The 20,969-nt window shown below is 37.1% G+C and overlaps 1 protein-coding gene across 1 annotated transcript in view; it reads left to right on the top strand.

Moving 5' to 3' along the window:
- The window catches only part of INPP4B (inositol polyphosphate-4-phosphatase type II B), a 173,381-nt gene that overhangs the window by 39,741 nt on the left and 112,671 nt on the right, over window positions 1-20,969 (top strand). The window contains exons 5-6 of the mRNA XM_031553014.1: window positions 14,859-14,909; window positions 17,957-18,036. Coding sequence (XP_031408874.1) covers window positions 14,859-14,909; window positions 17,957-18,036 — 131 coding nt within the window. The remainder of the gene's footprint in view (window positions 1-14,858; window positions 14,910-17,956; window positions 18,037-20,969) is intronic.

The following is a 20,969-nucleotide window of genomic DNA, read 5'->3' as shown; positions in this document are numbered from 1 at the left end:
TTTTTTTTTTTAATTTACTGCAGCCTGTTTGTACTTTTCATGTGTGTTGTTACTGCGGGTTTAAACATACCAGCATATGGACATGTTTTTCAGTATAGTTGTTGGCTTTTTTTGGTTCTGTTTTGATTTAAAACATGAAATGTGGGTATCAGACTCTCCTGGTGCATTACACAAGAAATTCTTGTAATGTGCGGAGCTCAAAACCATTTTTGTGCGAATGTTCTTCATACATGCAGAGAACAGAGCTGCTTATCTGCAAATAACAAGCAGGAAAGTCAGGACAGGATTACTGTCCTAACAGTAACTGAATTCAATTACTCAACAATCATTGAATTCAGGCCGGTGGCTGCATTTCCTGGAAAATGGAGTATGTAGTATAAGTACAGCAATTAAATATTTGTACAACAAAGAATTGGTATGAAATCATACTGTAAACACTGGTATATAACATCCAGCAGTGTGTTTCACTACACACTGTGGCTGCTATTGAAGCAGAGATGGAGGGCCTAATTATGAACTGTTAACATTGTTGAATTTGAAACCCTGAAGGTCCAGTTTACAAAGGCTGTAATAAAGAGAGGCTGCAGATGTGTATGCTCAGAAAAACACAGAGGGGACTTTGCTTTGTCATGTGAACTTCATGACCAAGAACTGTCTACTGCAGGTCAAGAGTAGAGCCTAGTTCAATTTCTCATTACCAGGAAAGAAGTATATAAATGTAGAAAGAGATAGAATTATTTTCTGAGAATAGGTTCAGTGTAACTGTGCTGATTTCCAGTGTCTCAGGGGCAAGTGTATGTGCTGTATTGGCCCTGTGGCATAGGGCAGCCTTCAGCTCTGCCCTCCACACAAGAGAAATTGCTTTTGCTGGGTGATTCACAGGCTGCCAATGGAGTAAGAGTCACAAAGAATGTGTTGGAACTGTTTGTTATCAGCAGAGGATGTGAGAAATTCAGGGGAGAAAAAAGTGAGAGGAAAAAATATTTCTGTTAATACAATTAAAATGCGTAACTGGAAGTGGCTTTTGTTGTTGCTTGTCTGTACGGAGGCGCTGCTGGAAATGCACTGAGCCTCTGCTCAGGAGGTGTGGGTTTCTTAAAAGCTATCTGCTAGGTGCCATAGCTTATCTTTACAGAGAAATGTTGACAAGATAAAATGATGGTCAGTTTGCAGATTTTATTTACTGGAAAGAATAGTTCACTGTGATAACACTGTCGTTATTTCACTGAAACAAACAAGAATAATAGCTATGCTCTTGAGAGATCTAAGCTTCTGTAGCACAGTAGATTTAAAAAGAAAAAAAAAAAAGGTTAAAAACCATGAATAATTCTTAGTAATTTTACAAAACTGGTTTGGGGAGAGGAAAGAAAAAGTCTTCTGGACTTGACTTCTTGAACTATTTTTTCTGCAGTTCCTTTTTAAGTTTTCGTTGGTAGCTATAGTACTGGCAGGAGATCCCTTGAGGGTAGACACTCGTTACGTTTATGATTAAAGAAATGTTTTCGATGTATGTAGAAACACTGAGAGATTTGTATATTTGTGGCCACGTTTGGGAAACGATAAGTGTATTTAAATACAGATTGTGCAGCACTAGTATTTTCACATACAAACAAGTTAAAAGTAAAGTAGGCTCTGTTGTTTGGGTGGTCCACTGAAGTCACAAAACTGATGTACCAAACAAGGTCTGATGCGTGTCCTTCAGCAACAAATGGGTATTTTAAAAAGACTTTGAACAGCCGTGTTTAAAAATAAAATCACAAAAAGGGAAATATTTTTTTTTTCTAATACTGGGATTTCCTTACTTGTTCTTTATATGTTAGGTTTTAGACGTTAGTTGCAATACTTAAAAAATGAAATGAGAACTACTGCAAACATCAGAGTTAGATTCTTGGTAATGAAGAATTGGAAAGAGTGGAAGTTTGGCATAGCAGCTCAGGAAACTCTTTGAGGAAGTGCATAAATCCTGGAAAATTGCTTCTGCTGTGTGACCCTTACTTGTACTGCCAAGGATGAGATGTAAATATCAACTTCCCTCTGCAGGGCCTTGCAGCACTCTTCTTTAATCTATTTGGTGAGGGAAGCAAAATTATTATCTTCTCTAGAGAGCAGGTACATTGCAGTTGGCGTATGAGTTTTGAAGAAAAGAAGAGTCTGGGTGTTTTGTGGGTATTGTGTAATCTAAATCACTTCTTAATTACAGAGGCTGAAGATACCATTCCTTCTGTCTTCTAGTGAGAGATGGTGGTGTATTAGGTGAGATGCAGGAACACAGTATTTCAACACAGAAACATTTCCTATACACAGTTTCAATGGGAAGAAATTGACATTTGTGAAGAAGATGCTACTTAAGGGAAAAAGTTAACAGCTAAATTAAACTGGGACAGTAAAATCAAAAATTGTAGTGACAGAAAGGACGGGGAGCAGTGTTGGCATTCTGGACTGAGGTGCAGAGAATCCAGTAGCCTACGCACTCAGTTACGGAGGGTGAGTGTTTTTAGCTTTAAATTGATGTTAGTGTTATGTTCCAGATAGTACATTAGATGTTAACATTCCAGAGATTAATGTAGATCAGAAAAGAGTTTTTGTAATTTCACAGATAAAAGGCTTTTAGATTTTCAAGTATTTGCTACTTCTTGCATTGATTAAGCTTCTCCTCTCCCGACAGAGATTTAAAAGTTGTCATTTTTGTGTTCATGAATTCTTGAAATTTGTTCAGTGGATCTTGGTTTTAACTCTTATGGATGGGGAGGAAAACAAGTATCCTTTAAATTAAAGCAAACGTGAGATTACTTAGAATTTTGGAGGACCTTCATAAGCTCTTAAACTGTTCCTCTTGAGATACATGCAACTGTGAACTGCTCACGGGCTTGCAAAGTAATTGTGTGTAAAGTGATGCATAATTCTCTGCCTTTCTGTGCCATGATCTCTGTGTAGGAGGATGAGAATTTTAAGCTGCAGTGTTAAATCACACCTGTCATAGGTATTTTATTAATCCAAATATTGTCTTAAGCTGAAATTTCACATGCAGTTTGAATCAGAACCTTTTAAAATGTTCAGTTACTATTTTTAAATGTGGACTTTGAAATAAATTCAGCTATGTTTTTGTAGGGAGTGAGGTACCAAAGAACACTAGCTTGGGTTTTATTGCAATAATATTGTTTCAAAAGCAAGATAAATTGAATTTTATAGCGCTCTTGGTGCTGATTCTGAGACTGTATCGATGCTTATGCTGACAAGTTTTAAGTTCTTGCTGTAGTATTAAATTAGTTATTGTTTTAAAGGTCTTTTCATGCTTAAAGCTGAGCAGAATGACTTCACTAAATGATAGAATGCAATAGAAGGAAACCATTCTCTTCTTGACTGCTTCCACTGAAGGTGTATAAATAAGCAATTCATGTACTTTGTATTAATTTCCCATTTTTGCTCTTGTATCTCTGAGTAAAAACTGTTTCTTACCCTTATGTTTATGTACAAATAGAAGAAATTGTAGTAAATGCCTAAGGAAATTTTTGTTTGACTGATGTCCTAGTAGCTAAATTCTTAACCCTTTGGGTATTTTAAAATATTTTTTTCTTAATACAGTTTCGTTAGTAAAAACACTGAAAAGCATTCTGATTGTTTTGTTTTTTTAATTTATAACTGTGTACAAACAATAGACTAAGTTTAGGCGTGCTTTGGGGAGAGTTGTGAGTTTGGTGGGGGGCAGATTTCAATATTCGTTTCAAGTGAATACCTGTGGTATTTGTGCTGCATAAAATAACAATCAAGATTGGTGAATATATGTGAATACAGGATTTTTCACTTGTTGGAATGATGTAGTAACCTCTTCCAGGCAGTTTCTAATCATGTGGGAGAGCAGTGACATTTAGAGAGCAGTTTAAATGATGCATAAATCTAGACTGCTTTCCTGAATGAAGACCATTCGCTCCTCTCCTCCTTATCTCATTTCTCATGTTTCTCAGCTTGAGTTTGGAATACAAATAGGTTTTTGTAGCTTACTTCTCTGATAGTTTCACCTATTTTGTATCCAGATTTCTTTGTGATGTTCAGTTAATAATTGTTTCTGGTATTGTTGGAAAAAGCCACTGACTAGTACAATGTCTAACGCAATCCTCATAACCTAATTATGTGCTTTATTAATAGCTTAAAATGATCTGAAATGAGAACAATAAGACCGAGCATTACGAAGAGGTATGGATCAGTTGATGTGACTGACTGAGTTTGAGATAGCAAAATAAGCTAGTGTTACATGTGCATATGCTTATTTCCAGCTGATGTTGCTAGAGGAGGATGTGCAGTACTTACGACTTAAAACTGCTCTAACATGACTGATTCTGAATTTCATTTTCTGTGCATCTACTTTCTTGTCAGCTATTTTATCCGCTTTTCATTTGTTCCACTCTTAGGTAGAATAAATTACTGGCATTAAGTACAGTTCATTCAAATACCTCTCGTATTCATTGCCCTCATTACATTCTAATCTTTTTGTCATTTGTAAATGTGGCTGTTACTGTTCTAAATAACCATCCTGACTAGCTGTAGCTTGAGAATTAAAAATCCCGTTTTGGGTTCCCATTTGGGTGTGGGGTTTTGTTTGTTTCGTATTCAGCTGTTGAATGTGGCCTTTTTTGACATTGGGAATTTCCTGTAATTTATTTGAAAACTAGGCACGTGAGCCTTTACATTCATGCTAAATTAGTTTGTCTTGAAATGCTTACTAAAATTAGATAAAGATTCATGCATTTGATCCAGAGTGGTTTTGTGTTGCTCCCAGTGTTAGTTAAAAGGTGAGTCTGCAAGATGACTTCAGGCAGCTACTGTAATAATCGAGGTAGAGGCAGAGCATCTGTAATTATTTATACAGAATTTATTGTATGTGTTGAAAGAAGCTCTATAAACACCATTTATTATTTTACATACAAGTTATTCTTTGCATACATCTTTTTCACTTTCAGATATGTGAGTTGTAAAAGGGAAATCTCTGAATATTAACTTTCTGGAACTACTACCATCCTGTCAGACTATAGGATACTGTGCTGTTCAAAGCATTACATCACAACCTGTCCTCAGGCTGAACAGATTACCATACCTTGACATGATAACTATGATACATGTAACTCATCTTGTATTTAAATGCTTTTCTTTTATAAGTGACTTTTCACTTTGCCAGGGAATAAGAGTGTACTCTGTGTGGGGAAAAAAAAATGTGGAGAAACTGAAGGCCCCTCTGTACTTGAGTAAAGTGTAGATGAACACCGCTGAAATGAAGCCTATATTTGATAGGACTTGCTGTGTTTCTTTGCTTGAATGTGACCAATGCTATTGTTGAGAAGTTGACAGTTGAAATTATTTTGATTCTCAAGACTACTACCACATTTTTAGAAGCATAGCCTACGTGCAGTATATTAAGTAGAATCTCTTCGTTGTTTTCAAGTCACTCTCAGGACACTGTAGTGTCTCTAGTCAGCCATTAACAACTCTGCAAATTATCTTTATGTATAGGAGGATAGGTCTGCACCTTTGATTCACTTAAGGAAAAAAAACCTGTTTACTAATCAACACGACAGAAAACATTACTGCTAAAATGTACTCCTTTGTTCTCTGTTACTATTCCTCACTGAATGCACTGTCTAGTGCATTTCTAATACTTATTTTGATCTGAGAACCATTACTTCCTTAAAATACAGATATGTCCCTTGAGCCTGTTTACCTAGATGTGGGTCTAGTTCAGTGGAATTCATACTACTGAGGAGGCTCAAACCAAATTGTTTTTTAATGAGCTGACTCGGGTGTAGACTAGCTAGGGAAACTTACTGACGGTATTTTTTTAAGAAAAAGAATTTCTATTCAGCAGCACTGAAATAAACACCTTTCAAAATTTCTGATTCCCTCTTCTAGTGTCAAATTTTGTGTATCTTGAGATAGAATACTGACTTAAAATCTCTCCATCCTACGGCATTTCATGTTATTTGCTGAGGAGGTAAAGGGTGAGTCAGCAACTGCTATCATCTTAGCAGAGCACTGTTGGAAGCAATGAAGGATGCAATCGTGAATAATGATTCTGTGCGTTAAAGGTGAAGGAGCTGCATGTGAAATATGAAAGAGTGGGGGGAAAAGCTGTCACGGGAGTTCGTGCTGTAACTTCCCATCTCCTCGTTGGTGGCAACTTAATAAGCTATAGTGTTGTGGCTGACAGCTGGATACCTTCCAGAAAATACCTGTCTGGTGGGCTGGAATGGAGATGGCTTGACTTTGAAGCATCAGAAAAGATCACAGAGAGAATCTGTTCTCTTACATAACTTACACATACAACTGAGGAAAATGATTATGTCTGCAGAGTGTTTGAGATCATAGTCATGCTTTTTGTGTGAAAGTGACTGAATATAGTTTCATTGATGAAAAGAATGAAATATTCTTAAATTTATCTCTGTTGCAGCGTAGTGTTGGGAAGAAAAGGAATCATGAGATGTCTGCTTTTGCCTTGAGTTGTAGGTACAAAAATAGGCCTAGGTTGCTGCAGAAGATAAAATAGGACCACAATGACACCTACTTTTGCACCTGTAAAGAAGAAAGCATTGCTTAAGGGCGAGATGAGATTTCCATCCTGAAATCACTTCTGAAGTCAGCAGTGAATTTCTGTTCTTAATAAAGAAAGAAACATTTCAGTTTCTTATCTCAGGAGTGAGAGGTCTGTATAACGGTCAGAGCACCATCAAAGATTGTTTGTTTAAAGATGGCTGGTAAGTAGTATGTTTGTTTCGGTGTTTATATACTTAGTAGTTTAATTCCAGTTACGCAGTTCAACCTGCATAACTGGAATTTAGTCTAGGAACAAAATACTTACTCAAATGAAAAACTACATTTGTATATTTTTCTTTGTAGATAGTTTTGGAAGTGTTTATGTTTGGGTAGCTGGAAATGTTTGTTAGTACACAGGGTCTGTTAAGTCAGAACAGACATCTGCAGTCTTTTCCCAGGAGCTGCCAGAAGTTCTTGTGAGAAAATTTTTCTGCCCTCAAGGGTGGATTGTTAACAATGCAGAGGAAGCATCAGGGGGCCCTGGACAGAATCTTAAGTTGCATGTCAGTACTGGAGTAATTCTGACCTCAAGGGCCATTATCTAGGGAAGCGCTAGCTATAGGTTTGCTAAAATGGACTTTTAGAGATAGATGTATCCTGTGCACAAATGCGAAGAAAGCAAGCTTGGGAAAGAATATTTAAGGTGTTTACTCCCACTTGTCTAACCTGTATTTTTATGCCTTCTGTCACAGTAAGTCTGATGAGAAATTTTACAGAGTTACAGAATTGAATTACCATCCACTAGGTAATGCAGATACCAGACTCAGCCTCCTTACTGTATTTTAAATATCAGCAAGTGTCATAAAATAACAATCCTAATTAATAAGTCTGATTTTTCTTTGCTTCTGTGGAAATACCTGCAAAAGGCGATCCACTTATTAGAGCAAAGTTTGTCTCGTGAACTAGATTCCTCACCTCTTAAAGAGATGTTGTCAGCTAAGGAAACCGTTTGTCCGCAAATCCGTTTTGAGAAACTTGGAGTCAAGAATAATGGAAACAGGATGAATTGCAGTAGTCTCCAAGTATATGACCGTACATTTTCTGCTATCTGAAGTATTTGAGTTCATGCATTTGAAACAGTTGAGATAAAGTACAGTGCACGTAATGAGTTGATTACAGTGTAACTGAGCAGCAGATATAATACAGCAGAGAGAGGGGAGTGAGATTCCCAGATGTGTCAAAGGAACTGCCTTCGATTTACAAAAGTTAGGCCTTTTCAAAAACCTGTGAATCACGTGATCGTTTTTGTTCACGGAAGATGAGTTAGGACTGGACGAGATAAGATCATCTGGGGAATGGAAGCTTACTGTGTTCTCATATGTTGGAGAAGCTTGGCTTATTATCCTAATCAAATGAAGTACAAGAGGGCGTATGATTTCTTTCTTTTGAATACATCAGGAGACCAGTGTGAAGAAGAGAAAATAATTACTTGGCTAAAAGACCATATTGGCAGAAGAGCAAATGAATGTATGGTCTCCATGAATAATGCTTGGCTGCAAATTAGAAAATGACTCAGAGCTGTTATAGCAATCAACTTCTTAAATGACCTTCTGACTTTCAGTTAGAAGAGTGAGTACAGAAATGGAAAGAATTCTGAGCTATAATGCAGGAATTTGTGAAGGGATTCTTATTATATATTGTCTACAATTCTAAAATATTGAAACAAATGCCCCCAGGGGTTGACAGAGTGATAATAGTGTCTCCTGGAGGGACCTTAAGTAGGATGTGCACTGGAGATATGTCTGCTCCAGCAACAAAAACTTTTAAATATTAGGTTCTTATAACTGGCTCATTACTGCAAATAGTATCATTTTTAGTTTAAACTATGATTTCTGAAGAACTTAATGTGATTTTTAAAGAAATAAATTCAAATTATGAAATGCAGCCTTTAGCATACTCAAAAATGGAATGTTTATCCTGCAAAGAAAAAAAAGTTTCATTCTAACTCTGTGGAAGTATTCAGAGTCACAGTGCACTTTTTTACCTGCTTTGATGCTGAAGTTCATGTTCTTACAATATTATCATGCCATCAAGCTCATTTTTTGATCAGTCCAGCAGTATTTACCTTAATTTTTGTAGTGAATCGTATACTGAAGTGAAATAATTGACCAATTGGTCATACGCTCATTGTGTGCTTCTCACCATCCTGGCTTGTAATCTAAGCACTTCTCTCAGGGGACACTTGAGAGAGAGTACATGTTCTTTCCTTGGCTCTGTAGCATGGCTTTTTGGCACAGGTTATCTGATACTCATATGGAAATCTGTTGTTGTTTTTTTTTAATATCCAGCTGCCTCTGGGCCCGTGAGCAGCACTGAATGATTTCATTTTAGGAAGGCATTTTTCCCAGAAATTCCAGCTTGAACACTAGGGCTAGTCTGCAGCTTCAGGGAAGCAAGATGCTCAAACAGACGGACTGTGAGACAGACTGAGCAAGACAGATCAGTCATATCTTGCTCAAGTAATATGCACAGCTTCATGAAGAAAATAGGAGGTACCTACACTGCATTCTCTTTTTTTTTGTTCTATTTTCATCATTATTCTGCTGTAAGCATTCTTTGAGATGCATGTCTTTAACAGCTGGCTTTCCCTGGCTGCAGTTGCCTGCTGTTTTTTTATTGTGTAGTCTGTTTTGGTTATTTTGGATAGTGCAACTGTAGTAAACTGCCTGAGGTATTCAGACTTGAGCAAGTAACAGCTCCCTGTTGGCTGGCCCATATAAATGAGGAGCCAAAAAAGCTTAGCAATGCTTCATCAGTATCTTGCAGACAGAATATGCCTGCTGTGATTTCTATTTCCTAGTGAAAATGCAGAGGGAAAAAGGGCATCACAAGCATCCTGACTGGAGTTCTTTACTCTTTGGATTTTTGCAGATTGGTCCCAGTATGTGACAGAACTAAAAAGCTGTGATGTGGTTTCCTGAAATCATCTGGGGGAAAAAAACAAGAGTCTTACTGCCTAATTGTAATAACTAGGTACTTGACATGTGATGTTCTTTTACACTGCAATTATAACTTACCCAAATGCCTGGAATGTCCAGTACTTATATAAAACTGGAGTGCTTTTTTTCCAAATGAGCTGAGAGATGGAGAAAATGCGTGCATATAATTAACGAGTGGTCATTATATTGAATTATTTACTGCATTATTACACCATTAATATGCTATTAATAATTACGGTAAGCCAGTGTTTTCCCACTGCCCCATCATAGCTGAATGTGTTGCAGCTAAAACCTCTGCGATTTTTCAGACTGCTGCAACTTGTGAACCGTCGCTTGTAGGCGTTCCTTCATGTTTGCAAACTGTGCACTGAAACCACAGTGCAAAGGTCTTTGTAAGCAGCTGGTTACAAGTCACTGATGATGATTTCATCAAGGAACAAGAATTCCTTGCAGCACTGGTCTGCATTAACTCTTTGGTGAGAGTCAACTAAGTGCGGCAGTATGTGACGTTTTTTTCTCCCTTAAAAACAATGTACAACAGAAACTGATATTGCCAGAGCGTCTGAACTCCAAATCACAATAAAGAGCAAATTAATTACTAGTAGCAGTAGAGCTTCTATCTTTAGTCATGCCAGGACTCAAATGTTAATTGTCTCTAATTTTTAAGGACCGTTTTTTGTCACTTTGAATCTCTTGCATGTCCTTAAAGTTGACAGCCCTTTCTCTCAGGATAAGGAAGCTTTTTGAAATAAGCTAGAAAAATGAATCTGGTGCTTGTTCTATATACTATATTAACAAGTTATATAAACAATTTCCTCCTTTCATTTTTCACTGCATACAGTGAAAACAGATGAAGATTATTTAGATTTATATGGCTAGATACTACAGCTTTTTCATCTTTACCTTGTCTACAAGAGATAAATCAAATGCGGGCTTTTGCCTTGAAGGATTAGTTGTTTATTATATTAATTGTTCTGGAAGTGAGTAGAGATAGATATCATGCAGTTGTTATAACTGTGATTCAGAAGTGTGATTTTTCACCTCTGTATTTCAGTTTTGGGGTGTATGTAACCTTAACTTTGTTGGAGAAGAGTGTGCCTTAGTGCAGCCATTTCTCTAGTTGGCTGTGTGGTAATTTCCAGACTAACAGTGTCAGCAACTGAAGCTGTGAACCATGCTGAGTTTGGCCATAGACCCAAGTCCTGTGATGTTCTGAACTGCACTGCAGTGGACCATTATTTAGATATAGCCTGCATCATTTCCACCACGATATGGTGCAAGACAGTATAGCTTTGGTATGACTGACAATTACACTGAGTCAATAAGCCTTGGTGGTCTTAGCCACCAGTAGCATATTCCAAAGCAATCAGATGCACAGAATTTAATGTCTCTTGGCACAGTCCGTCTCCTTCCATTTGGATGCCGTGGGAGTTGCATGTCTGTTGAAATACACTCACTTAGGGGAGAGTTCCTAAGTAATTTGTTATTTCTGAACTGTGGTTTTCAGTTTTCTTTTGAAGATGCATCTGGTCATAAGCAATAAGTAAATAAAGACTTTTTAAAAATCTAAATCAAATATGTAATTTCTGCTTGCTCCTAATACACCCGGTTTTCTGCACTTAGATGAGGAGGCATCTCCTAATCCTTGTTTTGTGCTTGTGTTGACAAATGAAGTGCACCTACACTTCTTTAGAAAGAGTGTGAGTTGCAGCCTACACAGAGAAGCAGGAAGATAGTCAGTTGCAGAGAAGCTGGGTAGAAAAGCAGTTTAGGATGACTCTTAGAGACTAAGATCTTTGCATTTTCTATTATCCTCCAATTCCTTCTTCTAAAGTGCGCCTGGAGGCAGTACCTAGTCTCACTACTGCGCAAACAAATGCTTCTGACTCCTCACCCTGCAAAGTAATGTAATCTCACGCTACCTGTGAAAAGTACTTGAATGTATGCAAGTATACCAGCCTTTCTGCTTGACCCTTTCAGGTAAAAAGCAGCTGATACTGTCACTTCATATTCAGCAGGTAGTGGAGACATGGAAATAGTTAAGGAGAGTGTGTTTTATGCCACTGCAGAAGAACTGATTAAGGTTGATATAATTTCTGTTTCTTCTATTTTTCTTCTATTTTAATTTTAACATCTGTTAATCTCTCTGCCTAATACCTTTTCCGCTGGGACTGTAGATCCTCGCTATATTACATGCGTGCCTATTGGGGAAAATATTTTCCTCTTTACTTTACGTGGACTCTTAAAAATAGTCATGTAATAATGCTTGGGGAATTTGCATTACGTCCTCCATAATATCTGACAAGATATCAATGCAAGTGTTCTACTTTGCTCACTTTTATGTTGATTGAACTATTTAGCAAATTGCTGATCTGTTTGTTGAAAGTGAATGTTTCTCTGTATCTTTTTTTTTTTAAATAAATTTTCTGTAAACAAGCAAATGTGATGCCCCATGCAAGATATGAGTGTACAACACACTCATTTGAACGAATGGAATGTGAAACGTGCTCACCCCTTGGAAAAAATACTGATTTTTGTAATCAGTGCTACTGCTACATTTGTGATAAACTGGCTACTGAGTGCCAGAATTGGTTAAATTCTTCCCTCTGTCACTGTAATGCACATAACAAAGGCAAATTCTGGAAAGACCAATGTGATTTTGCCTTGGCTGCTGTTCTTGTAATGTTCAGTGTTCAAGCATGTTGGAATGGCATGTATCTTATGCAAGCCCATTGATATTGTAGAACCTAGTGCCACTTTCAACGTTTTCATCCCTTCTAGCACACGTACATGAAGCTACCGCTTGTGTAAGAAGAGTTATAAAGACATGTGGCTGCACTCTAATGGCTGGTGGTGCAGCGTAGCTGGCAGGTGGGTGGGGACAGTGTCCTTGTCAGCTTTCGTTGGAGTTGTGGTGGTTGTGTTAGCAGAGCTCAGTGTTTGCCTTTGATGCCAAGAGGACTGTGAGGGGAAAGTGCAAATGGTCACTATCCCTGAGCACCTCCAGATGGTATAAAGGTAAGATGTCTACATAGGTTGTGCTCTTGCACCACTGCTGGAGTTGTACCAAGGGGATGTAATTGAAGGCCTTGCGGCACACTCTAGTTTTAAAGTGTTCAAGTCAAATTTTCTGTGATTTTCTTCAGTGGACATCACCAATGCTCTGTGACACCTGGAGAAAATCTGGGTGTTGTGAGGTGCTGGATGGGTTACAGGAGGGGGCAACTTAACAGCCTGCAAAAGTAAGTGCAGGGAGTTCACTGAAAGCTGTAAGGATTTGATGAGGTTGAGTAACTGAGAAGAAAATGTAGTATTATTTCTTGGCAGAACTAAGATGCCTTTTGAACTTGGCCTTTAGTCACTAACCAAAACACAAGGACTTTAATTAAGCACACACAAAAGTTTTACAAATAATAATTATTCCATCTTTTGAACTCTTGATGGCATGCGTGGAGGTGGCTTAGTGCTGTGATTGACCAAAGGACATGTTCCTTAGCAAAGGCAGCTTTATTTGATGAAAAAAGACAGGTAATTAAAGCTGAATTTAATATCTATACCTAGGGAAGTTTGACACTTAGATGTGTCTGATCTGTGCACTAAAAGTACAGGTTAGATACTCGTTCTGTATATGTTATTGAAAATATGGAAACATATAATGTTATTGGAGTGGTTATAACCACTCCATGCCCCAGTGTTTTTCCTGGTGTTGCATACTGTACTACACACAGTTTTACTATTCTAAGAAGTACTAGTATGAATACTCATTGTAAATGTTTTGTATTTGACCTAGGTTATAAGCTGTATTTCTTAATTCTTTTTTTTTTTTTGACCTTTTCATACATCTCTTGTCTCAATAGGTAAGATGGGAGCGTATGTTATTCTAGGGAAGTTAAGTCTTCCACCACTTGTGAATAATCTCACTGTTCAAAGGTTTGCATTTTGCTCAGGAAAATCTAGAGCACATAAGGAGAAGACAGAAGTTATGGTAAAATAATGAGTGTCTGAGATTGAAGTCTACCTTTGTATTTCTATCTTGTAGTTTTACAACACTGCTGGGTACATTAGGGAAAGCTAGTTTATGACAAGCTTTAAAAAAAACAACAAAACAGCTTGTTTAATCAGGTGATGTACGAGGAGAATATTTGCTTTTGAAAATTCTTCTTATTTTTCTGCTTGTCCTTGCATTTTGTGTATTGAGTTTAGAGCTAAGGGATTATTTTCTGTCTGTTTACAAGCTATCTGCCTTTATTTCTAATGATGTGTTCCTGGGCCTGTGGAGACACCTCATGATGTACTTTGATAGTTGTAATATTTTGACCAATTAAATATGTTTGGGGAACTATACTAATAGATATTATGAAAGGGACCAAATTATAGCTCCCATATATGACTTCTCTTTTTAATGAATATTTTAAAACATGCTTGTCAAGATAAACCAAACAAAAACCAAAAATTACAAAAAAAAAAGTGAATAAAAATAACCACCATACATACTTAAATCAGAAATCCAGTTTCCCTTCAGCAGAGATATCTTTGGTATCTTAAAGTGGCTTAGTCAAGTACCGGGATCATGAAATATAGTATTCATGTACATCTGACTGTCAGACTAATGGTTAGAAAGTGATACTATGTAGGTCATTCCAAAAGTAATACCTCTTATTTCCAAGGAAATGACAACGACAAAGAGCACAATAAGACTGATAGAGAAAACTCTCAGTTACAAAATGCCATTTCTAAACATGGTCACTACCATTACTTCTGCATTTTCACCAGTGGTGTGCAAGAATCTGCAAGTCATGCTTGTTAAAAAAAAAATAAAAAAAATCTACACCAGCTTAAGGAATCCACTGTTTCCCAAATGCTACGATGGTGTCGTTGTTAAGTAAACATTGCCCACACAGCCCAACTTTCAATGCATTAGTGTTTTGTTTTTGGTCTCCATAAATGTTCAAGAAATAATGAATGTCAGTGGTTGCAGTGTTTTCCACATGGAAGTATTCACTGAGACACCTTTGCTTCATATGCTCTTCTATGTCAGATGCCATTTTGTCAGACTGCCCCTCTGCTGCTATCTGTTGCATGGCAACAAAATGCAAGAGGAGGTTCAGCCTCTACTGCTGTACCACCTCTTACTTTGTGGGCCGACATAATGAAATGGGACATATTACTTTCAGAGCAGTTCTCTTAGACACATACATCCCTTTAAAATAACCTCTAATATATATAGAAAATATTTAAAAAAAAAAAGAAGAAAAAATGAGTACTTGTCTCATTTTTGGAAAGTAACCAAAAAAAAAAAAATTTGACTTACCTTATTTTTATTTTTCTTCCTCCTCTCAGGTCCATACCACTGTCCTACCTGATCACAAGGAGCCAAGAGCAGATGTTGGAGTAAGCAATTTTTGTTTATTAATGGATTTTTCACCTCATCAACACACACAGGCATAAAGGAGAAATGGCATTCTGCTTAACTGCTAAACAGGAGCTGGCAAGCTCTTTTTTTTTTTTTTTTAGAAAAAGTTTCTTTAAGTGATAAAGAAGGGAGGAGCAACGTGCTTGGTGACTGATGTCATCCCATTCACTAACTGTTTTCAGTTGAAATTATCCTGAGGCAAGCACAACTACCTAGACTTCTTGCTACTTGCCATACAAGCCATCTGGATTGAAAGCACAGAATTGCATTATCTGAATGAGCCTTGCCAGTTGCTTTCTCATTTTCACATGCAGAGTATAAACAGGGCGGAATATAAATAGTCCTGCTAGTCTGGTCTGTTTTTGGCAAAGGTATTGGGATTTCTTTCTTGTTTTTTGAGAAGGCTAGAGTCTCCCAGATAATATGCAGCTCTTGGGGGGTAGGAAACATTAGTCCTGCTAAAGCTGAATAAAAGACCAAACAGGATCTGTTATTTTTATGTTCTAAGTCTTAGGTGCTGAGTTTCCCACATTATCAGGGCTTCCTTGGCATAGTTTCCAGCACTTCAGCTAGCGTTCAGAAAACCTGTAATTTGGCAGCACTTACAGGCTTAGTGAAATAATCGGTGTGTTTCATCTTTTTATGTAACTATTACAGAGACTTTTCTCTTTGGCTAGGTAGGGTAATTCATCAAACTAGTCAAGACTCATATTTTCAGATTTATAACCATAAGTACTCCACTAGCGAAATTATGTTGGAATATTGCTCTGTAATTGGAATTACAGCAGCTGTTTTGTTTAAAGCCTAATTTTAAAGTGCAAAGTTCGATTGGTTTGTAGACTGCCAGTTTAGGCCCCCAAGGTACAAGATTTGTCTCCAAATCAGTTGGAAAAAAGTAATGTCCAACCTCATTTGAAATTAGACCCCTTGAACTCTCTGCATTTAGGTCATGGAATTATTCACAATTGCAGTTAATTTTGCTAATAATTCCTAATTGCATTACCGGGTAAAGGAAGCTTTCTTATAAGTAAACATAAGAATGTGAGACAAGCAAATAAGTGAATTTATTCTTTTTTAACCCCATAAAATTGTTCAACTTGAATTTTGTGATTCTGGAGAGCTACTTGAAGCACTCAGAGATGGTTAGTGGATATAGTGCCTGAAGCTCCTACATTCTATGAAAGGACCTCTTAACCTCGATCGTATGAGGACTTCTACTTTGGATTCTGGAATGGATTTGTAGTCTGTTGTACTAGAGAAAGAAGCAGCAAACTCGTATCAGTTTTGTCTGTGCCACCATAGAGGTTTAACGGAAAAAATGCTGTCATGACTGATCTAAAGGAAGATGGAAATGTCTGTGTGTCTACTCTAGCAAGACTGTGCATCATCACACCTGGACATATTGCTAACAAGTGTATGTTTCACTTGGCACTGAAAACTAACCATGATCTTGTATGACTGTCATTTTTCATGATAAATTGTGTATACGCTTTTATTTTGGCTTCTTGCCTGTCCAGCATTTCCCAAATCCACTGTTTTCCCAGCCTTCCCTAGACTCTTAGCTTCCGTCATTTTTCCTCTTCTAGTTAAGTGCCAACCAAAACACAGGAAATGAATTACTACCTATTTTAAGCCTGTATTTGTGATAGGAATAAGCTGTAACCATTGATCTAGCTTATCAATTTAAGTCTGGTGTTGTGGCTTACGTAAATTGGGAATTGGGATTTAAATGATATGCATGAAAATCTATCGTAGTATAGATATAATATCTATAATATTATATAAAAATATCTATACTGAGATCTATATAATAAATATATAAATGTATATTTATTGCCATATGTAAATACTCAATCTAGCTGAGCTTCTTGAAAGAAAACAGACTGCAGGGTTCTTTTTGTTTGTTTTTGTTGTTATTTACTCAGTAGTGTTGATGTTTACTAAGTAGTAACAAATCCTCATTTTCCCCCAGGTTTGCAGTTGGTCTCTGCGTGTTCTGTGTTGATTTCACATAAGAGCAACTTGATTATTCTTGAATTTGGAGATCCAAGACTATATAGTTTTCAGTGGTATTTTATTTTTATTTCATCAGTGGAGTGAAATCAGGGTAGAATAATAAACACAAACGTGTTTCTTTTGATAGAATTTGCAAAAATGGAAAATAAAATAGTTAAAAATTATTTATGACAAGTAGTATTCAGTTGTATATTAAAAATGAGTGCATAGAAGCTGATGGTAGACCGTTTTCTCTACCTTTGTTCCTAGGCCAAGGCCAACACTGGTTTACTTGATGAAATGAGATTGTAATATTAGGTAGTGGAGCATGAGCAGGGGGTAAAAAGTAATGAAAAGCCAAGGAAGATGAGTTCCTCATTAGTTTTGCTTGGACCCGCTTCTCCAGCATATTCAGGTCTCTTTGGATGGCTTCCCTTCCCTCCAATGTATTGACTGCACCGTTAAGCTTGGTGTCATCTGCAAACTTGCTGAGGGTGCACTCAATACCATCGTCTGTGTCATTGATGAAGATGTTGAAAACCAGACCCAAGGCCCTGAGGGACACTGCTTGTGACCAACCTCCACCCCGACACGAAACCATTGATCACAACCATTTGGCTGCGACCAGCCAACCAGTTCTTAATCCATTAAACAGTCCATTCTTCAAATCGATACCTCTCCAATTTAGAGAGAAGGAAGGAAAGAAGTAGTTACAAAACACTGCTATAAACTAGAGGAATGCAACATTTCTATTAAATTTCTATTAATGAACATTTACTGAACTCTTATCCTAGCAAATACATAGTGAAGTAACTTTATAGTAAGTACATACATGTCAGAGTGGTTCTCAAGAGAGAGTTTACTGCCCATTAAGCCTGTACTTAACAACTTTCTGATTTTCTGCCATATGTGTTAATTTAGTATGCAGGTAATTTTTCTAGGTACCAAAGAAAGATTTGAAGACCAAAAAAGTAACAACTACATTTCAAAAATATAGATTTTTTTCTTTTCTTTCTGCTTCATTTTGTAGCGAAGCTTCCTGGGCTGTACAACTTTTACAGTAGGAGACTTAGTGAAGTCAAAGGAACAACAGTTGACCCTTACCCTCAGGTAAGTGTTTTCATCTGTTGTAAACCAGATTAAGTAAATAATCCATGGCATTTGATGATTCCTGATTGACTGTTTGAAACTCCATTTTTCTTTGCTTATGTTAGATATCAGCCTGAAGTGCTTCTGTTTCTACCATACACTAAGACAAAAAGAAATACCAATTATTTAATTTTATTAGGAAAGGTTAGTGATTTTTTGGTATACATGTATACCAAAAAATATATGGAAGAATTTTAGGGAAGTTAAAGTAGAGGATTTTGTTTCACAGTTTCCATTAGAAAGGAATGTAAGATTCTCAGTTTGGTTTCATACGTGTGTCTCAAAGAATAAGCATTGTACAATTTGCTGGTTTGGTTACCAGCCATATTTAAAGATGATGGACGTAATGAGTTAGGTCTTCTCTCAAGTGTGAAATCAGTGCTGTATCCTAACCTCATCATTACGTGCAGCCAAATGTCAGTGGGGCTTGATGTACAACACTGTTCAGTGACATAACACTTATCTGCAGGAGAGTCATGACCAATGTTTGAAAACTAGGGTTGTGCTGAATAGATATTTATTAAAGCTCAGCACTGAAGAATACCGTTTTCACATTTAGTGCTGGCTTATGGTTATAAGATATATTAAGATGTGAACGAAAACCATTTTAAGATTAGGGAAACATTTTAGCTTGTGATTTTTCAGTATGAATTTGTTGGATTAAGACATGATATTGATTTGTGGCTTTTGCAGTCACAATGGAAATTTACTTGGGATGACTGGATAGGCATAGGTAAAATTCTCTGAGCATCATGTTTTTACATAGCGCAGTTTTGAGGATAGGAAGTTGTGACTAAGAAAGCTGAGAGACATGGTAGAAGATACTCTAAATCTTCTGATATGTGTTCTGCCTGTGGTATTACAAATAGATGCTGTAAAAAAGTTGTTAGATATTTCATTTTACATACGAGGTGAACATGAAGCCAGCCTTGAGTTCACTGTTCAAAGTCCAGTGTTCACTGGTGTTGTCATAGTTCCATCATGTCAAAGTGTCCTCATTTTTGAAAGGAAACCTTTTGAAATACTTTTTCTATTACTGTACCAGCCTTCCTTTGTAGCATTAATTGTTAGAGATATATTTAACTTGCAGCGAGAGGTTAAAATGCCTTGATTTCATTTTCACCCAAATACAGAAAATGCCACATATACCAAGAGGGAAATTTTTTTTTTTTGACAGAACAGGATTGGATAAAATGTGAACTGATGGAAATGTTTAGTTAAATAAATACCAATTTAATGTTTATAAAAGTCTACTCTTAAAGGATTTCAAATTTTCAAGGACATTTTTGCAGTAGTTTAAGTATGTGGCCTTTGTTTCTTTGACTTCCTTATCAAACAATCACTATAAAGTAATACACACACACATACACGAACTTTTCTCCATTAGAATTCAGAATCTCCCTACAGCTAGTTTTTGCAGGATTCCCTCCTGAAATGACTTCTTGGCTGCTTCATGTCATTGTCATCCACCACAGGAAGTAGATAAATGAGTCAGGTGAATCTCCTGAAGATTTGAGGGTAAACGTTATGCTGAAATAATGAAAACAGACAATGAACATTGCAGAATTTGATGTATTTATATGACAATTTTATAAAACATTGTTTATCAGTGAACTTCTTTAAAATCCATATTGATTGAGATAGACTCCGCTGTGCTTCCACAGAATAAACGGAATGCAACAACGTGTTTGTACAAGTACAGTAGTTTTGTGCTTACATATCTCAGAATGTATGGGAGAAAATAGATTTTATGGCAGTTGGTACGTTAGCCTGTACTAACTGCATTTGTTGTATATTGTGCAGTGGAGAATGGGGCTGCCTGCTTGACTGGAAATCATGCCATTTGCTTTTCAGGGAGCCAGTAGCTTTGTCATTTATAATTAACGTTGTTATGCAAATACACAGTCTGTTTTTCTTTTTCTTTCTGTTCTTAAGCCTTTTTTGGGGAAGAAGGGTATAGCCATGGGAACCAATTAGCAAGCCTGAATTTGCATGTTTGCTATGCAGTTATGAGACTTAATGAGAAGTGCATTGGAGGTGAATAACTACTGTTTTCAGTCCATCTAACTCATCTGCTTCTTCATTGCTAACCTGTTTCTTGCTTCCTTTTTGGATGCTCCTGTCAGCCTTTTATCACTAGAGGTGTTGAGGTGGATGTTTCTGTTGCTCAGGGCAGTTCTAGGTAGCTCTTTCTCTCCTCTTTGATGGAACTGATATTAGCCTCTGGTGGTCCTCAAGGACTTGGGGTGGTAAGCAAACCTGTATATATAATAAATTTTCCAATAATGTTAGGAGCAATTGTAGTTTTAAGCCTGAGCTGGTTTCAAGACAGCTTCAAAAGTATCTCGATTTGACTTTGTAAACTAAACAACGATCTTGTATGTAGCACTAATGGAAATACTGCTTTAAGTTTGAAACCTACTGTTTCACTTGGAACTACAGAACTACACCCCTAGAGTTTATGAGAAGATGGGGCTTGAATTGCTCCGGTATAGGTGGGTGCAAACTGACGTGGGACTATGGGTGCAGCAAATGGAGTGAGCGCTGCAGAAAGAAGGCAGGTTGGACTGAGTGGGAAGGGATAGACTGAAGCATTGCCAGCTTTGCTACTAAAGCCTGCATCCTCTGCTTCCAAATTTGGCTTAGAAGTCACTCTTCAAACGCTGTCTCCTTTATTGATAATATTCCAAATGCATATGCTCTGTAGGCAAATATGGGGCAATTGGTGCTGTCTGTCCCAGGCTGCTTTAAATGAAATAACTCATCAGGAATTTTCTAGTTCCACAAGCCAACTAGCATTACAGCCAAATGTGGGCTTCTAATGCTGAGAATTGTTTTATTTGTTCTTATTGTTCTATTCCACCTCCCTACTGTGTGTGTCAGGAAAATCCCTA

Source organism: Meleagris gallopavo, chromosome 4, assembly GCF_000146605.3.
Source record: "Meleagris gallopavo isolate NT-WF06-2002-E0010 breed Aviagen turkey brand Nicholas breeding stock chromosome 4, Turkey_5.1, whole genome shotgun sequence".
Lineage (NCBI taxonomy): Eukaryota > Metazoa > Chordata > Aves > Galliformes > Phasianidae > Meleagris > Meleagris gallopavo.
The sequence above is the reverse complement of the archived record's forward strand: the minus strand, read 5'-3'. Positions and strand labels throughout refer to the sequence as shown.